General features: G+C 40.9%; 1 protein-coding gene across 1 annotated transcript; it reads left to right on the top strand.

The window, feature by feature from the left end:
* The first annotated feature begins 235 nt into the window (after positions 1-235).
* On the top strand, positions 236-15,013 carry LOC123520301 (E3 ubiquitin-protein ligase synoviolin-like). Its single transcript, XM_045282482.1, has 12 exons — positions 236-849; positions 7,776-7,868; positions 8,270-8,471; positions 8,780-9,010; positions 9,279-9,378; positions 9,744-9,886; positions 10,155-10,361; positions 10,874-11,038; positions 11,248-11,442; positions 11,556-11,704; positions 12,966-13,144; positions 14,054-15,013. The coding sequence occupies exons 1-12, from the start codon at positions 709-711 to the stop codon at positions 14,205-14,207; spliced, it is 1,959 nt and encodes a 652-aa protein (XP_045138417.1). The 5' UTR covers positions 236-708; the 3' UTR covers positions 14,208-15,013.
* The last annotated feature ends 454 nt before the right edge of the window (positions 15,014-15,467 follow it).

Here is a 15,467-nt window from a genome sequence, read left to right as displayed (position 1 = left end):
TTCTATTAACAGAAATGTAAAGTAATTTTCAAGTCGAGCACCGCAAGGAGACATTTTAAATTCCCGGGCAATCCTCTTAACCAATGGGACACAGACAGCTTAATGGAGACATCTTTCCTTCTTAAATTAATACCAGCAACTTAATAGGAAAACTACAATGCAGAGTTACGGTATTAATTTTATCTTGATATATTTTTCACCCTAGTATTAAAAAAATGATGTAATAAAAAGTTCAGGGAAGTAGTGTTGACGTGTGAAATCGTGAGTGAGTCGGAAGGTTGTGCGCGACTGTTCCCCTGGCTATCTGAGTGTGTGAGGCTCCTCTAGGCACTCTGGGGCACCACCTGGCACTCTTGGGATGTCTTTGACGAGGGCTGAGGTGGTGCAAGGCTCTCCCTACGCCGCCTCACCGCCCCCGCCCTGAGGCCACCCTCCTTCAAGCTTGGGCTGTTTGTTTGGACGCCCCAGCTGAACCTCCTACCCTCTCTGCAGCCTCCCAGCCTCGTCACACCTCTACCTCATTACTTAACATACCTGCCTTGCTTCACCTGATCCCTACCCACTCCCAGGATCCCATAGCCCCTCCACTCCTAGGACATCTTCTATCAGACTCCTTCATTGCCACTTCACATCCTCCAGTCCTCTGTAAGTCCAGCCACATCCTTTCCGCCTGTCACATCCCACCGTCAAACCACCAACTCCTCCATCATGCCGGCCCCAATGCCTGTAGGGGGCCTCACCATGGCATCCTTCGCCTTCACAGCTGCTGTCATCGGCAACGCCTACTACCAGAAGCGCCAGTTCTATCCCTCGGTGGTGTACATCACGAAGTCAAACCCCAGCATGGCGGTGAGTATAGGCCTCTTGGTTTACTCTTTTGGTACTGTGGGGCTCTCTCTCTCTCTCTCTCTCTCTCTCTCTCTCTCTCTCTCTCTCTCTCTCTCTCTCTCTCTCTCTCTCTCTCTCTCTCTCCATATTTGCCATGTTTTACCTGTGGTCTACAGTGATTGTGTACAGCTTAATCCTTCAGTATTTTACATAAGCAGTTGCTTCATTTAGTTAGGCTACATTTCTTTTAGTTTTGACTATTCAGGGTCTCACACATGTCATAAACATAACATAACATAAATAATAGGACAACAAAGGGCCACCAGGGCCCATCTAGGTTATCCTGTATCAGTCGCACAGCGACCTCGTCATCAGTACTTAAAGATACACTTACAAGTACACAATACATTATATACTAATTCTAAGTATTTGGCCCATTAACAGGGGTAAGTCCTGCAGCGAAATCCTCTACAATTTGTGGTCCCCATACATGGGGATCATGTCTTGTTTAACTATAGTAAATTTCTTATAAAAACTATCATGCAGTGCTATACATAATTATAAATCTAATAAATTTAAGTGCTTATCTAATCTGTTTTTAAACATTGTCAAACTAGTGCTATTTACAACCGTCTCTGGCAATGCATTCCAGAAGTCTACCACCCTATGACTAAAGAAATATTTTCTTATATCTAACCTGCAGCCTTGCTTTCTAATCTTCCTGCCATGATTTCTAGTCCTACTTCCCTCCTCTAAGGTAAAGAAAGATCTCACATCTATGTAGTTTGTATCTGAGAACATTTTAAATAACTCTATCATATCCCTCTTATACATCTCCTCTCAAATGAAAACATGTTTAATTCCTTTAATCTATCTCTATACTCCAGGCGCTTTAATGCTGGTATCATCCTAGTTGCTCTTCTCTGAACTGCTTCTAACATGTTGATATCCTGCCTATAGTGGGGTGACCAGGCCTGTATGCAATACTCTAAATGGGGCCTAACATAGGAATTATATAAGCTACGCACCACTTCCTTACTTTTATAACTAACATTTCTATTTATAAAACCCAGGATCCTATTTGCCCTATTTCTTGCTTCTAAACATTGCTTTGAAAATTTCATAGTCCTGTCTATCACTACTCCTAAATCCTTTCCTTCCTCTACTGCCTCTAGCCAACATCCCTCCATCTCATAGTTAAAGTTTGTGTTGTCTTTACCTAAATGCATAACCTGACACTTTTAGAATTAAACTCCATCTGCCACCTGTCTGCCCATGCTATCAGCCTGTCCAGGTCTCGTTGTATTCTGTAATTGTCCTTTTCACCCTGTACTGCACATGCTATCTTAGTATCATCTGCAAACTTTGATACTTTGCTACTAATTCCTATATCTAAATCGTTAATGTACACCAAGAAAAGAAGAGGTCCTAGCACTGATCCTTGGGGTACCCCACTAACCACTTCCTTCCACTCAGACATTGCCCCATTTAATACTACTCTCTGTTTCCTATCAGAAAGCCATTCACTAATCCAATCAACTAACCTACCCCTATCCCATGTAGTCTCAATTTGTACACTAGCCTCCTATGCGGTACCTTATCAAACGCCTTGCTAAAATCTAGATATATAACATCTATGCTATTTCCATCATCTAACTCCTTGGTAATATATTCTAAGATATCGAGCAAATTTGTAAGACAGGACCTCCCTGATCTAAAGCCATGTTGGGTATCTCTAATTAATCTATTCTCATTTAAATGCTCCCAAATACTACCCTTAATGATTTTCTCTAGTATCTTACATACTATACTAGTTAAACTGATCGGTCTATAATTATTCGCATCATCCTTCCTACCTTTTTAAATATTGGAGTAACATTAGCTAACTTCCAGTCCTGAGGTATCTCAGCAAACCTAAGTGATCTTTCAAAGATTAACTTAAGTGCTTCAGAAATACTGTCTACACCCTCCTAAGTACTCTGGCATGTAGCTCATCAGGACCACTAGCTTTCCTATCGTCTAGTTCAAGAATAAATTTCCTAATAATTCCCGGTTTTATATCAATATTTTCTAAAGCTCTTAAACTACTCGTCGCACTGTTTGTAACAGGATTTCCTATTCTTTCCTAGTAAATACTGAAGAAAATTGTTCATTCAATAATTCTACTATGTCTTCATTTTGATCCACTACTACACCATCTTTTCTGAGTGGTCCAATCCTATCCTTATTTCTTTTATCACTGACCTTGTAATAACTATATAATTTTTGGGATCTTTACTCCCAGCTCTAGCTAGTTTTATCTCTGCCTGCCTTTTACTTTTTTTATAACCTTACTCAAATCATCTCTGACCTGTCTGTACCTAATCAAATCTACATCTTCCCACTTTTCTGCAACTCTCTGTATGCCCTCTTCTTCTCTCTGATCTGGCTACCTATCTCATGAGTCCACCATAATGGCTTCCTGTTTCTCTGCCTTATATCTTTGTAAGGGATACACTGCATCACTATACCCTTTACTACAACCTTAAAAATATCCCACATCTCCTGTGCAGTTTTATTTCCAAAACTATCTTCCCAGTTTACCTCTCCTAATAACTGACGTAACCTACCATAATTGCCTTTCTGATAGTTTGGGACTCTAGTCTTATTCACTATATTATCCCTACTGGAATTAATGATAAATCTAATTATATGATGGTCACTGTTTGCTAAAGTCTCTCCTACCTCAACTTCCTTTAAACAATGCTCAATATTTGTTAGTACTATGTCTAAAACCTTCCTCCCCCTAGTAGGTTTATCTACCATCTGCACTAAATAGTTATCCTGAAAACTTTCCATAAACTTATTTTCACTAGCATCTCCTACCATCCTCTCCCAGTTTACTGACTTAAGATTAAAATCCCTAAGATAATTGTCTGACTAGTACACCCCTATTTATCTCATCTACCATAAGGTTGTCTACATCTGCTGACTGGTTAGGTGGTCTATAAAAGCTCCTACTCTAATAACCTTACTTTTGTTTACTCTAACATCCAGCCATAAGGACTCTACTCTGTTATCTACCTTAATACCATTAACCTGACTGGAAATGAAGGATTTTTTACATAAATAACTACTCCTCCACCTATCCTACCAATTCTCTGGTGTAAATACATAATGTATCCATCTACTTCATATTCTTTCCTATTTTCCTAAACTTTTCCTCATTTACCCATGCCTCTGTGACACATACAACATCTAAGTCCTCCTCAACTATATAACTAGATAACTCGTCCTTCTTGTTCCTAAGACTCCTGGCATTTACATAAAACATTTAAGTCCTGCTACCTTCCTAGATGCTGTCTCCTTATTTGGAATCCTAATCTTATTCTCTCCTATTTGCACCTGGAAATCTTTCCTAATCTTTTCACTATCTCTGTTTATCCTATCTAATTTATGTCTAGCATCTTTCTTCTGGAATGCATTTGCTACCTCACCCCCTACACTCCATCCCAACTCCCCTCCAGACATCCACTCAGCACATCCACACCCTTCCTACTCAGATGCACACCATCCCTAGCATACAAATCCCTTCGCCCATAGAACCTATCCCATACATCCACAAAGCTGACACCCACATCCTTACACATCCCTTTTACCCGATCATTCACACCAATGGCTCTAGACAACCATTCCTGCTAACATACACACGAGGCAAGATTCCTGACACTACACACCTCCTACCACTCTCCCTTATCTTGCCTAACATTTCCCGAAATCTTGCCACTAACTCCTCCGACCCACCTGCTCTGACATCGTTCCCACCTACGTGCAAAACTACTACACCCTCCTCTCCATCCCCCAACCCTCTTCTGCACCTCCTCACTCACTGCCTTCACACCTGCACCAGGCATACACACGTTCGTCCTCCTATCCCTGTCTTTCCCACAGAAAGTGCTATCTAAATACCTAACCTGAGAGTCACCCACCACACACACCTGAGGTGTGCTAGGCACAACCCTCCTCCTCCTCTCCTCTACCCCCTTCTTTCTCCTTTCACTCACCACAACCACTTCATTCACTCCACTCTCACTCTCTCCCTCCCCCTCCAACAAACCGAACCTATTTTCACACTCAACAGGTTTAGTCCTATCCTCCCTAACTGCCTCCGCTTTCCTTCCCTCGCAACCTGCCATCTCTGCCCATCCTGACTACTATCTTTCCCAGTCTGGCTCGCCTGCTCCCTCTTCCCCACTCTGCTCTTCCCGACAGAGGGCCAAGCCACCCTGTCGCCCTCAGAAGGTCCAACCTTCGGCCTAACACTGATCTCCTGCCTAATTTTTCCACTGCCTCCCCAAGCCTCTTAACCTCCTCCTTCAACTCAAAGATGAGAACTTCGTTCGCACTTTTCCCCTCACTTAGCTTTCTGATTTCCTCTCAATTCTCGGTGCTCAAGAGAAAGAACTAAATTCTCGCTCTTGAGCCTACACACCATACACTCAGAAAAGTCAACGACCTTCCTGTCATGCCCACACATCTCACACACAACAAACTCTCCCAATCCCATCTCAACACTCTCTTTCACGCACTCAATCACACTCTGATATACCTCAGTAGCTACCGCCATACTAATTTACAATCTGTTAACTCACAAACAAATAAAAATACTTGGTGACGGCGGGTGGGGAACCGCGGTGGTGGGGGGCCTGAGTGAGGTCAACTAATCCTCTTTCAAGGTCAACTTGACAGTTACAAGCCTAGTCTCCTCGCTCTACCAAAATACTTTTAACTCACAAACACTGATTCTAACCACTATTTCACTCTAATCTAACACTTGCAGTACACACTTTCACTTCACTAACACTCAAAAGCACCACACACAGACACCAAGCACAAACACTACTCGCTAACTATAAAAACCACAGCCAAAAACGGAGCACACACAACACGTCCACTCGCCACCGCACCTACACAGGGAGTCATATATTAAAATTTCATATGGCTATTACCAGCTTTTGCTTTACTCCTTAGCAATGAATGTGAAGTGATTGGTCATAGTATTATCCCGTCACTGGCAAAGGAATGTTTGTCGCACTCTTTGTGGCATCTGTATTCTGTGTAGGATAAACTGAGACAAGTCATAGTGGCTCTATCCCACTGTCAACTCTCTGTTTGGTGTTTAGATTCTTACCTGTATGACCTTTTTCTAAGACCTATGTTAGTGAGAACATCGAATAAAGAACTGAAAGATCTAACCAACCAATGTGCCAACCTAGTCAGTCACAAACAACAAGACATAGGCTGGAAAGTGCATTGGTAGACCAAGATACATATGGTCTGGGATATTAGTCGTAAAGCTGGTTGCCAAAAAAATCTTTGAGAGCAACTTTGAAAGTGCCAAGGTCTCTCAACTCAACAACAGCAGAGGGTAAAGAATTCTAAGGATCAACAACACGAACAGTGAAAAAACAGCTACAACATTCTAGGGAACGATGGATGTGGGCAAGTTTCATATTGTGGCCTTTTGTAGGTCGGTGTCATTCGTGATAAAACAGTAGTGAGAGTAATATCTAATGATAGTAATAAAATCAGTAAGTTTGAAGAACAGCATCCTACCTTTCTTTGCAGTCTTTCACAAACCACAGACTTGTACTACCTACATAGCATTAACAGTGGGAGCTTCATTTCCTTTTAGATGCAGTCAAAATAACACTAATTGCTGTATATTAATCTTTTGGATGTGACAATGAAGCTTTTATGAAGTGCTGACATTTTGATATGACAGTTTTATCCCCCACAAATAGAGTACAATAATGAACAGAATAACACCTTTGACTAGTCCTAAATAATATACTAAATACAAAAATCTCATTGTTGTAATTGTTGAATTTCTAGCATTCTTGTTTTTTTTTTTTTATTATTTAGCTAATGTCCTTTTTCCCATCACAAGGGGGGGCGGTTGGATGTGCAATGACTCTTCTCCACTCATTTCTGTCTTGTATAAGTTCCACATTCACTCCCAGCAAATTCATGTCCTGCTAAATGCACTTCCTCCTTGTCTTCTTAGATCTTTCAACTAGCCTCCTTCCACCAACCTCCATATTTTCCACCACTATATTTTCTTCTCCTGACATGCTTTAGTGCTTAAACCAGTGAAATTTTCTCTCTGTATCACTTCAAACTCCGGAACACCATACCTCTCTACCACCTCTTCACTTGCCACCCAATCTTGCCATCTCATGCCAGCCATATATTGTAACATTCTATGATCACACATTCTCAGAACCACAACATCTCTCATATGAGGTCCATGTTTCGGAAGTACGCAGCAAAACTGACATTAGAGATGTATATACTGCGAGCCATCAACAGACTCACTATTTCTTTATATTTTCCCCATGTTGCTTTTACTTTCATCCTTACTGCTCTTTCCGATAGCAAGACTCCTCCTCCTTCTCCTAACATTGGACACACAAAAAAAGCTTGTGGTTATATAACATGATGTCTGGAATTATATTTTGTGTGTGATAGAGAGGTTATTGGCACTATACCTACTCTTAGTGAACCAAAAAGTGGATTTAAGTGACAGCTGTTGTGAAAACTGCTGGCCTGCCTTCTAGGAATTTGAGGTGTCTCAGCCTACCATGAAGCATTGTTTGTTACTAATATAACTGGCATAAAGCCATACTCTCAGTGCTTGTTGTAATCAGAGTCATCTCAGTGTCTTCCAGCTATTCCCTTTTGAGGTGATTGGCTATTGCTCTTAAGAATCCATTTCTCATAATCATGTTCTCTTTCTACCCTCTAATTTCCTTTCTGTCACACTACACTTCTTTTTTCTCGATCACATAGACCATTATATCCAATGATTTTTGTTGTCTCAACACTCTGATGTGCATATTTGAAAACATCATTATCTCTCATTCCCTGTCCAACTACTAGTAAAGTAATTTCAATAATTATTCCAGGCCATATATCTGCTTGCCTTCACACTGGTCATCTTACTTGGCAAGTTACTCAAGAAAGTGTTCTTTGGCTCCCTAAGGGCAGCTGAATTTGAGGTAAAGTGGTGTTAAAACGTGTGTGTGTTTTGTTATCTAATTATGATTACAGAGCTTGAACTACAATTTTACAGTTTTGTTTATTTATTTACCTCTTTGTAACAAGGATGGCAATTGTTATTATTAACTCATAATAATTTTCTCATTATCATGATTGCTTCACTCTTATATCTGCACACATGTTAGGAGTCTCTAAAACAGCACAGTATTAGCATTGATACCAGAATATACCTTAAATTATTAATATTTCAAAGTATTTCATATTGGTCAGTAGAATAAGTAGGTGTGAAATACTTTTCTTCTCCTTTTTAAGTGTTAAGAACTGTGAAACAGACATTTATACCCTAGATTAGAGTAAGACAAAGCATGGCCAGCCCACCAGCCTATCCATTTTCCCACAGCATTTGGTGGAACGATCCTTCTATGCAGTCACAGAGACCTGCCTGGCCTTCACTGTGTTCAGGGATGATTTCTCACCCAAGTTTGTGGCACTGTTTACGGTGCTACTTTTCCTCAAGGCCTTCCACTGGCTGGCTGATTATAGAGTGGACTTCATGGAGCGCTCACCTGTCATCACCCTTCTCTTCCATACCAGAGTGTCATGTAAGAGTCCAGGGAAAAGTGAACTAATGCTAAGTGGAATCTTGAGTATTAAAGAATATGGGAGTAAAGGCTTTGTGTTTGTTGATTTTAAGTGAGGATGGTGTAGGTGGTGATATCTGTGATAAAGTGCTGTTTTGTGAAGATACCTGTAGCATATGTTCATTCATATAACTGATGGATGCAATTCTTAGGAAGATGGTATGACTGACCTGAAGATTTTATCCCTATGATTAATGTCACCTCCGATTAATGTCTTGCTCTGTCTTACACCTCTCATTAATTTTGCACTTCATGCCCTCCCATTCTAGCCCTGTTGCTGCTACTGAGCCTCCTGGATCTTGTGCTGGTAAACCATGCTTATCACTCTACCATCACACGTGGTGCCTCTGTCCAGCTGGTGTTTGGCTTTGAATATGCCATCTTGCTGACGGTGGCCTTCAACATTGCTGTGAAGTACATTTGTCACACGGTGGATCTGCAGTCACAGAACCCCTGGGAAAATAAAGCCATGTATTTGTTATATACTGAACTCATCATGGGTTAGTATTGGCATTATTACTCTTAACTTTTTTATGAAAGTAAATATGTATAATGGTTGTTAGTTTTACACTTTAAAGGCACTCAAGTTTGATATAGATTAGTTAGAACCCACAAAGGTTGGATTTGTTATTAAGTATAATTCTCATGATTGAGGATTATTATCAGTCTTCTATTATTATTGACCAGATAAAGCTTACTTTTATAATCAAGCTTATGGACTAAAACTTATTTCCATTGTTTTAATAAAAGATTTGGTTCTTACTGCAGGCCTCTTCAAAGTGGTGCTGTACCTTATTTTCCTGTTGATAATGATCCGTATCCACACCTTCCCGCTCTTCATCATCAGACCCATGTACCTGACCATGAGGTGAGTCCTGTTTCCATGACATGATGCACAGGCACTCAAACACAAACACACATATTTATCAGCATATAAGATCTGAGTGACATGTGTGTGAGGCCATATCATTGTTGGAGGAGATTCCTTATCAAGTTAGGCATTGATAAAAACTGATTGGATCATGTTAGGGTGTGTCATGCTATCCATATGCAGGAAACAGGTTGGTGTTTACACATATTCTTGTATACAGTATCTTCTAGTATACAGTATAGTACCTGTGTAAAATTTATGCCATTTACTTATATTTACTTTTATTCAATCTTTTATCCTTGCATAGTCTTACCAATATCCCTTCCTCCTCCAACTTAACTTTGTCCCTGTATCCTGTGCAGATCATTCAAACGAGCCCTCAACGACGTGGTGCTGTCTCGCCGTGCTATCAGCAACATGAACACACTATACCCTGATGCCACACCCGAGGAGCTGACAGCTGTGGATAATGTGTGCATCATCTGCCGGGAGGAGATGCTGACAGGTGGGGTGTGGTGGCAATGGAAGTGCTTGAGAAATTAATTTCAAATTTTAGGCATTTGTAGGGATAAGATGGAAGAAGTGAGCTGGGTGTTGGGGTGTATTAATGCTACAAGGAAAAGTGATACTGATAGCCAGATGGATGAGAATTTGAGGATGGGATGGTGCACTAAATTATGGACAGTGATTCATTGGAATAGTGTGTGTGATGATTGTGGTGATGGATGATGTGAGTATGAGGCAAATGGTGGTGATGTGTTGCTCTCTGTTAGGTGCCAAGAAGCTCCCCTGTGGCCACATCTTTCATGCCTCCTGCCTGCGGTCCTGGTTCCAGCGACAGCAGACATGCCCCACTTGCCGCATGGACATCTTGCGCCAGCCACCCCAGACCCCAGCTCCCCCACCCCCTCAACCTCAACCACAACCTCAGGCTCAGCCCCCACCACCACAGCCTCAGCCACAGGGACAGCAACAGATACGTGAGTTACCAGACACTGGGCAAAAGCAGAGACCGTTGTAGGGAATGTCAAGTGAGAACTGGAGGGAGTCCTTGGATTACAGCAGTTTCAACTTACACCATATTGTAGTTACATACATTTCCTTTTACTTTTTTTTTCATTGCTACATTTACTCTGTGTGTATCAGCCTGCCATCCATACACTTATCTCTTACACCACACCAAACCCTACCATTCAACTTAGCCTTATACTATTGGGACAATAACACTTATGTCCAGTACATGTTTAGCTTCAAGAATGGTTAAGGTTTCTAGTTTAAGATAATGATACAGAAAGACCATAGTGGATTGATTATGTGATTTATTGTAAAAGTTCAAATGCTGTTATAAATATGCATTTGTGTAATGAAATATATTTACAAGTATGTAATTATGTAAAAATATATAAAGTACATCCAAATTGGGCCAGTATATTGAAAGTTAATCCTATCATAAGTAAATCAGTTCTTTATCAATTCATATTTTTTCTTACAGCAAATCCCTTTGAAAGGCTGTTTGGTGGCTTCCACATGCCTATGGGGCCCATGCAGGTTGGAGTTCCTCCATTCCCCTTCCCTGCAGCACCTGGGCAACAGCCTCAACCACAGCCAGCCACCAGTTCGGCCACAGCTGGTTCTGCCACCACCACTCCTGCAGCAGGTATGCCCTTATAGATACTGGAAGAATTGCACTGCTACTCGTACTTACCCTTCCAATGTTTTCATTTTTTTTTATTGTTCTTGTTCAACGTTTAGTTATATATTTCCCTAATATATCTTGTTTTGTTTTCTATCAGCACATTGTTGACTTAATATCATATACTTATTATTGCCATGACTTAAGTTGACCAGAAATCTGTCTATTATCAGGTGCTGGTGGTAGTGGCAGCAACAGCAACACAACAGCTTCCACCACTACCACCACCACTACAAGCAGCAGCAGCAGCAGCAGTACCACCACCAGCAGTAGTAGCTTCACTTCCACTGCCACCAATCAACCAGGGGCCAGCATTCCTGCCCCTCCACTTGGCATGATGCCGCCATTCTTCCCATTCATACCATTCAGTGAGTGTCATGCTACTGGATCTGATCTAAAGATATTAATGGGTTCAGGTGTGCTGCTCTGTGTAGGAAACTCACTGACTGGTATCTTGAATCTCTCGTCTCCTTCCTTACAGATATTCCTCCCCCTCGGCCGCCTCCCAACTTCTCGGCCATGACAGACGAGGAGGTGCGGCGGATGGAAGGCTCCGAGCGGCAACATGTGGAGGCACGAGTGAGGGTCTTACGGAACATACAGACCCTCCTGGATGCTGCTGTAGTCCAGGTGTGTGTGTGTGTGTGTGTGTGTGTGTGTGTGTGTGTGTGTGTGTGTGAGTCCTAGTGTTATCTATATGTATTTGTATGTACAGGCAACCCCCGCTTAACGAAGGTTCACACAACGAAATTTCGCTACAACGAATGTTTCCTTTTACTACCATCTGCTCGTTTAACGAACACCAAACTCGCTTTAACAAAATTTTATCCAGGTAAATTTTTCCAAGTTTGAAACCCCGCTGTATCACGCAAAACTAATAGCATTGCTCGCCACCATCTTGACTCCATCTTCTACTGTCTCTACTATTTTCAAGTAAGCAGACTCTATTAAGAAGGCTGGTGAGACCATATCTTCCTTGCAAGCTAAAAGAACCACCTCAACTCATGACTCTGCAATGGATAAAATGGAAAGCCTTGTGGAAATGTGGTACAAAAGTTTTGTATGCAGTACAATGATGCACACTTTGTTTACATTCCACAGGTTACTGGTTAGTGTCTTTCCTGTTTCACTCTCCCTCCCTTCATAAATTTAAGATCATGAACATTATAAAGTTACGTACATACATACATTAGTGTACATTATAATAACAAATTAAACTGCCTACATGTTTAACTTCATAATTTTTACTTTCATTAAACCTTTCATTGTACTATGATGCACTCTCGCTCTGTTTACTCTGAATGGATGTTCAGGTCAGGGGGGGAGGTTAAACTTGTTATTGGTTCGCTTAACGAAAATTCATTTTTAGGAACGTACTCCGTTCGTTAAGTGAGGGTTGCCTGTATATGTAGAGGCCTAGTGTTATATCTGTTTGTGTGCATTTTGAGAGCTTGTATTAGTCGTGTTCCTTTATATGTCATGCTGTTTGGTTATATTGGTAAGTAGGTCATGGGTATCTGTAGTCATTGTTTTCATAAATTGAGTTATTATTTCTTGAAATATGTGGGCACAATAGAAAATAATGTGAAACAAAATTCATACATAGAGAGTCATTTCTGCCTGATATTTATTCCCATGGATTTTGCAGTAGTTTGCACTCCCACAATCACAAAAACTCAGAATAACCAATCATAGTAGGCAATGGACAGTTAAGAAGGAAGATCATAAAAGTAAAGTATTTATTGTATTGCAATGAATCATGTAGTGGGGGATTACTTGTATACCACCTTGTAAGGGAAGTGGCTGGTATATTAATAGGGGAAAATTGATGACATTTAAAGGTGTGCATTGATGAATACCTGATTATAATGGAGCTCCTTATCTTCCTCAGATGAACCAGTATGCTTCAGTGGTTGCCTCTCTCGACATGGCCACAAGTGATGCTTCCACCACTAGGACCTCATCTTCAAATGCAGAGCAGACACAGTCAACCCAAAGTGGGACAGAGGCTGCCCAGGCTGCTGCTCCTATGTCCCCTGCCACCACTGAACCCACACCATCAACCTCAGGGTAAAAAATATACTCTCTCTCTCTCTCTCTCTCTCTCTCTCTCTCTCTCTCTCTCTCTCTCTCTCTCTCTCTCTCTCTCATTTTGATTCAATGTTGGACAGTTGAGGTGTAGTACATTGGTTCTTGAAATTATCCTTCCACTAAGGATTGGCAGGGCTGAAAGTGGTAAATGTGGTGTGTGTGTGGGGGTGTGTGCGTGTGTGCGTGCGTGTGTGCGTGCATGCATATGTGTGTTGTCTGTGCCACCTTGTGTAGGATTGGTGACCTACTACGCATTTCACGGAGAGTGAGTCATTGTTTTTCGCGAATATCTTTCAAAACTAATGAATTGATCGGAATGGTACTTTGACACTGTGTACAAGACACCTTCCGCTAATTTTTGGTCATACTAAGCATTGCCAAATGGTGTTAGTAAAAGCGTTTACTCTTGACATTTAAAGCCGAAGTCACATGAGTCGCCAGAACTAACATACACAATCGAATGTTTGCTGCCCCGCCTCCCTTCTCTCTGTGGGAGAGAGGAACGTAGGGAGGAATGGGATGGAGGATTGTAGACGTTCATATGGATAGGTTGGCGAGGCTCGGCAACACCGTATATCTCAAGAGTAAACGCTTTTACTAACATCATTTGGCATTGCTTAGTATGACCCAAAATTAGCGGAAGGTGTCTAGTACACAGTGTCAAAGTACCATTCCGATCAATTCATTAGTTTGAAAGATACTTGCGAAAAACAATGACTCACTCTCTGTGAAATGCATAATAGTAAATGAAATATAGGTAGATGATTATTTTTGCATATACATGTTTTTGTAGTTTGACTCTTTGTGCCTCCCGATGAATAACTTTGTTAGATATAATGAAGTGTGAAATATGTATGATGTGGTTAAATAAAGCATTGGTTTTGGCAGGCATAAGCACACAGCTCCCCAAGCAGAGGATAAGGCAGGGAGCAGCAAGACATCAGAGAAACCTCAAGTTTCATCACCACCAACCCAACAGGTGGCAGAGGAGGATGACCAGCAGCAGGAGATCAGGAGGAGACGGCTGGAGAGGTTCTCTTAAGGATGCTTAGTGACAGTGTATATAGCCTGGATTCCACTCTTCTCATCTCTCTGCTCTTGTTTGAAGGGAATATCTTTTTTTTTGTTTGTTTCCTATTCAGCATTGTCATTGAAAAATTATCCTTTATTATGATGAACTGGTTTAAAGGACATGTGCTCATGTATTTCACAGTGAAGCATTTGAGCCAAAGGAGATTTTTTTTTTTTCCACAAGTGTTTTGTGCACCCCTGAGGCCTGCGGCAGTGCTCTTAGGGACAGGATATATCCTATCCTCCACTTTCTCCCCCACCCCATTTAATTTTTTTTTTTTTTCCCTAAGAATTTTTTTTTTCTTTTTTGCTTGTGTTGCAAAGTAATTAAAGTATATATATATACATCTGGGTTTTGTGTGTAAGCGTCAAACTGCATTGTGTGTGTGTGTGTGTGTGTGCGTGTGCATGTGTGTGTGCGCACGCGTGCGTGTGTGCGCATGCACGCACATACATGTACACACACGTAAGTCACTGTTATACATCTATGTGTGTACTAACAGCAGAAAGAGTGAATGGAAACCTTTGTTGTTTATAAACAAGCATTCATATTTGAGGACCTTTACTTAGTCAAGTTTATTGCAGAATATTTTGAAGCTCATGAAGTGTGTGTGTGTGTGTGTCTCTGTATGTGTGCACGTGCGTGTGCGCGCACATGTGTGCGTGCATGGATGTATGTGTGTATGTTGGTGCCCAACATTTCTGGAAAAGATTCATGTGGAGGTACTTTAGGGGGAAGGTTTATTAAAGATTGGGAAATAAATATACAATCACTAAGGAAATGTATTCTTTTTACAACACTTGATGAGAAAACCTAATGCTTAATTTTATTTAAATGTGATGATCACTTCAAGACCTACATAGACACTGTCAAGTGATAAAAGCACATGTGTTAAGCTATGGCCTTTTCTTCAAGATACAGGAAAGAAAATTCTGACAATCATAATTTTTGGAAGGATTTAATTTTTATGTACTTGCATATTCTTTACTTAGCAATGACCTGCCAAACTCCATTGTTCATTTGTGCTTTAAGGCATGGTCATATAACCAAGATCCTTTGAAATCACTGAACTGTGCATTTCAAGTTTTCTTTAATCCATTAACATGAACACTATCATCTATATTAAAATTTCATACTTTCCATCCATTCTCATCTTGCCATCCTTTTGACCAAACTGCTTGAGTCTACCTCTTATTATCAGACATGTGCTCAACATGCATTCTCTCACTG

Source organism: Portunus trituberculatus, chromosome 46, assembly GCF_017591435.1.
Source record: "Portunus trituberculatus isolate SZX2019 chromosome 46, ASM1759143v1, whole genome shotgun sequence".
Lineage (NCBI taxonomy): Eukaryota > Metazoa > Arthropoda > Malacostraca > Decapoda > Portunidae > Portunus > Portunus trituberculatus.
This window is presented reverse-complemented; position numbering and strand designations above follow the sequence as displayed.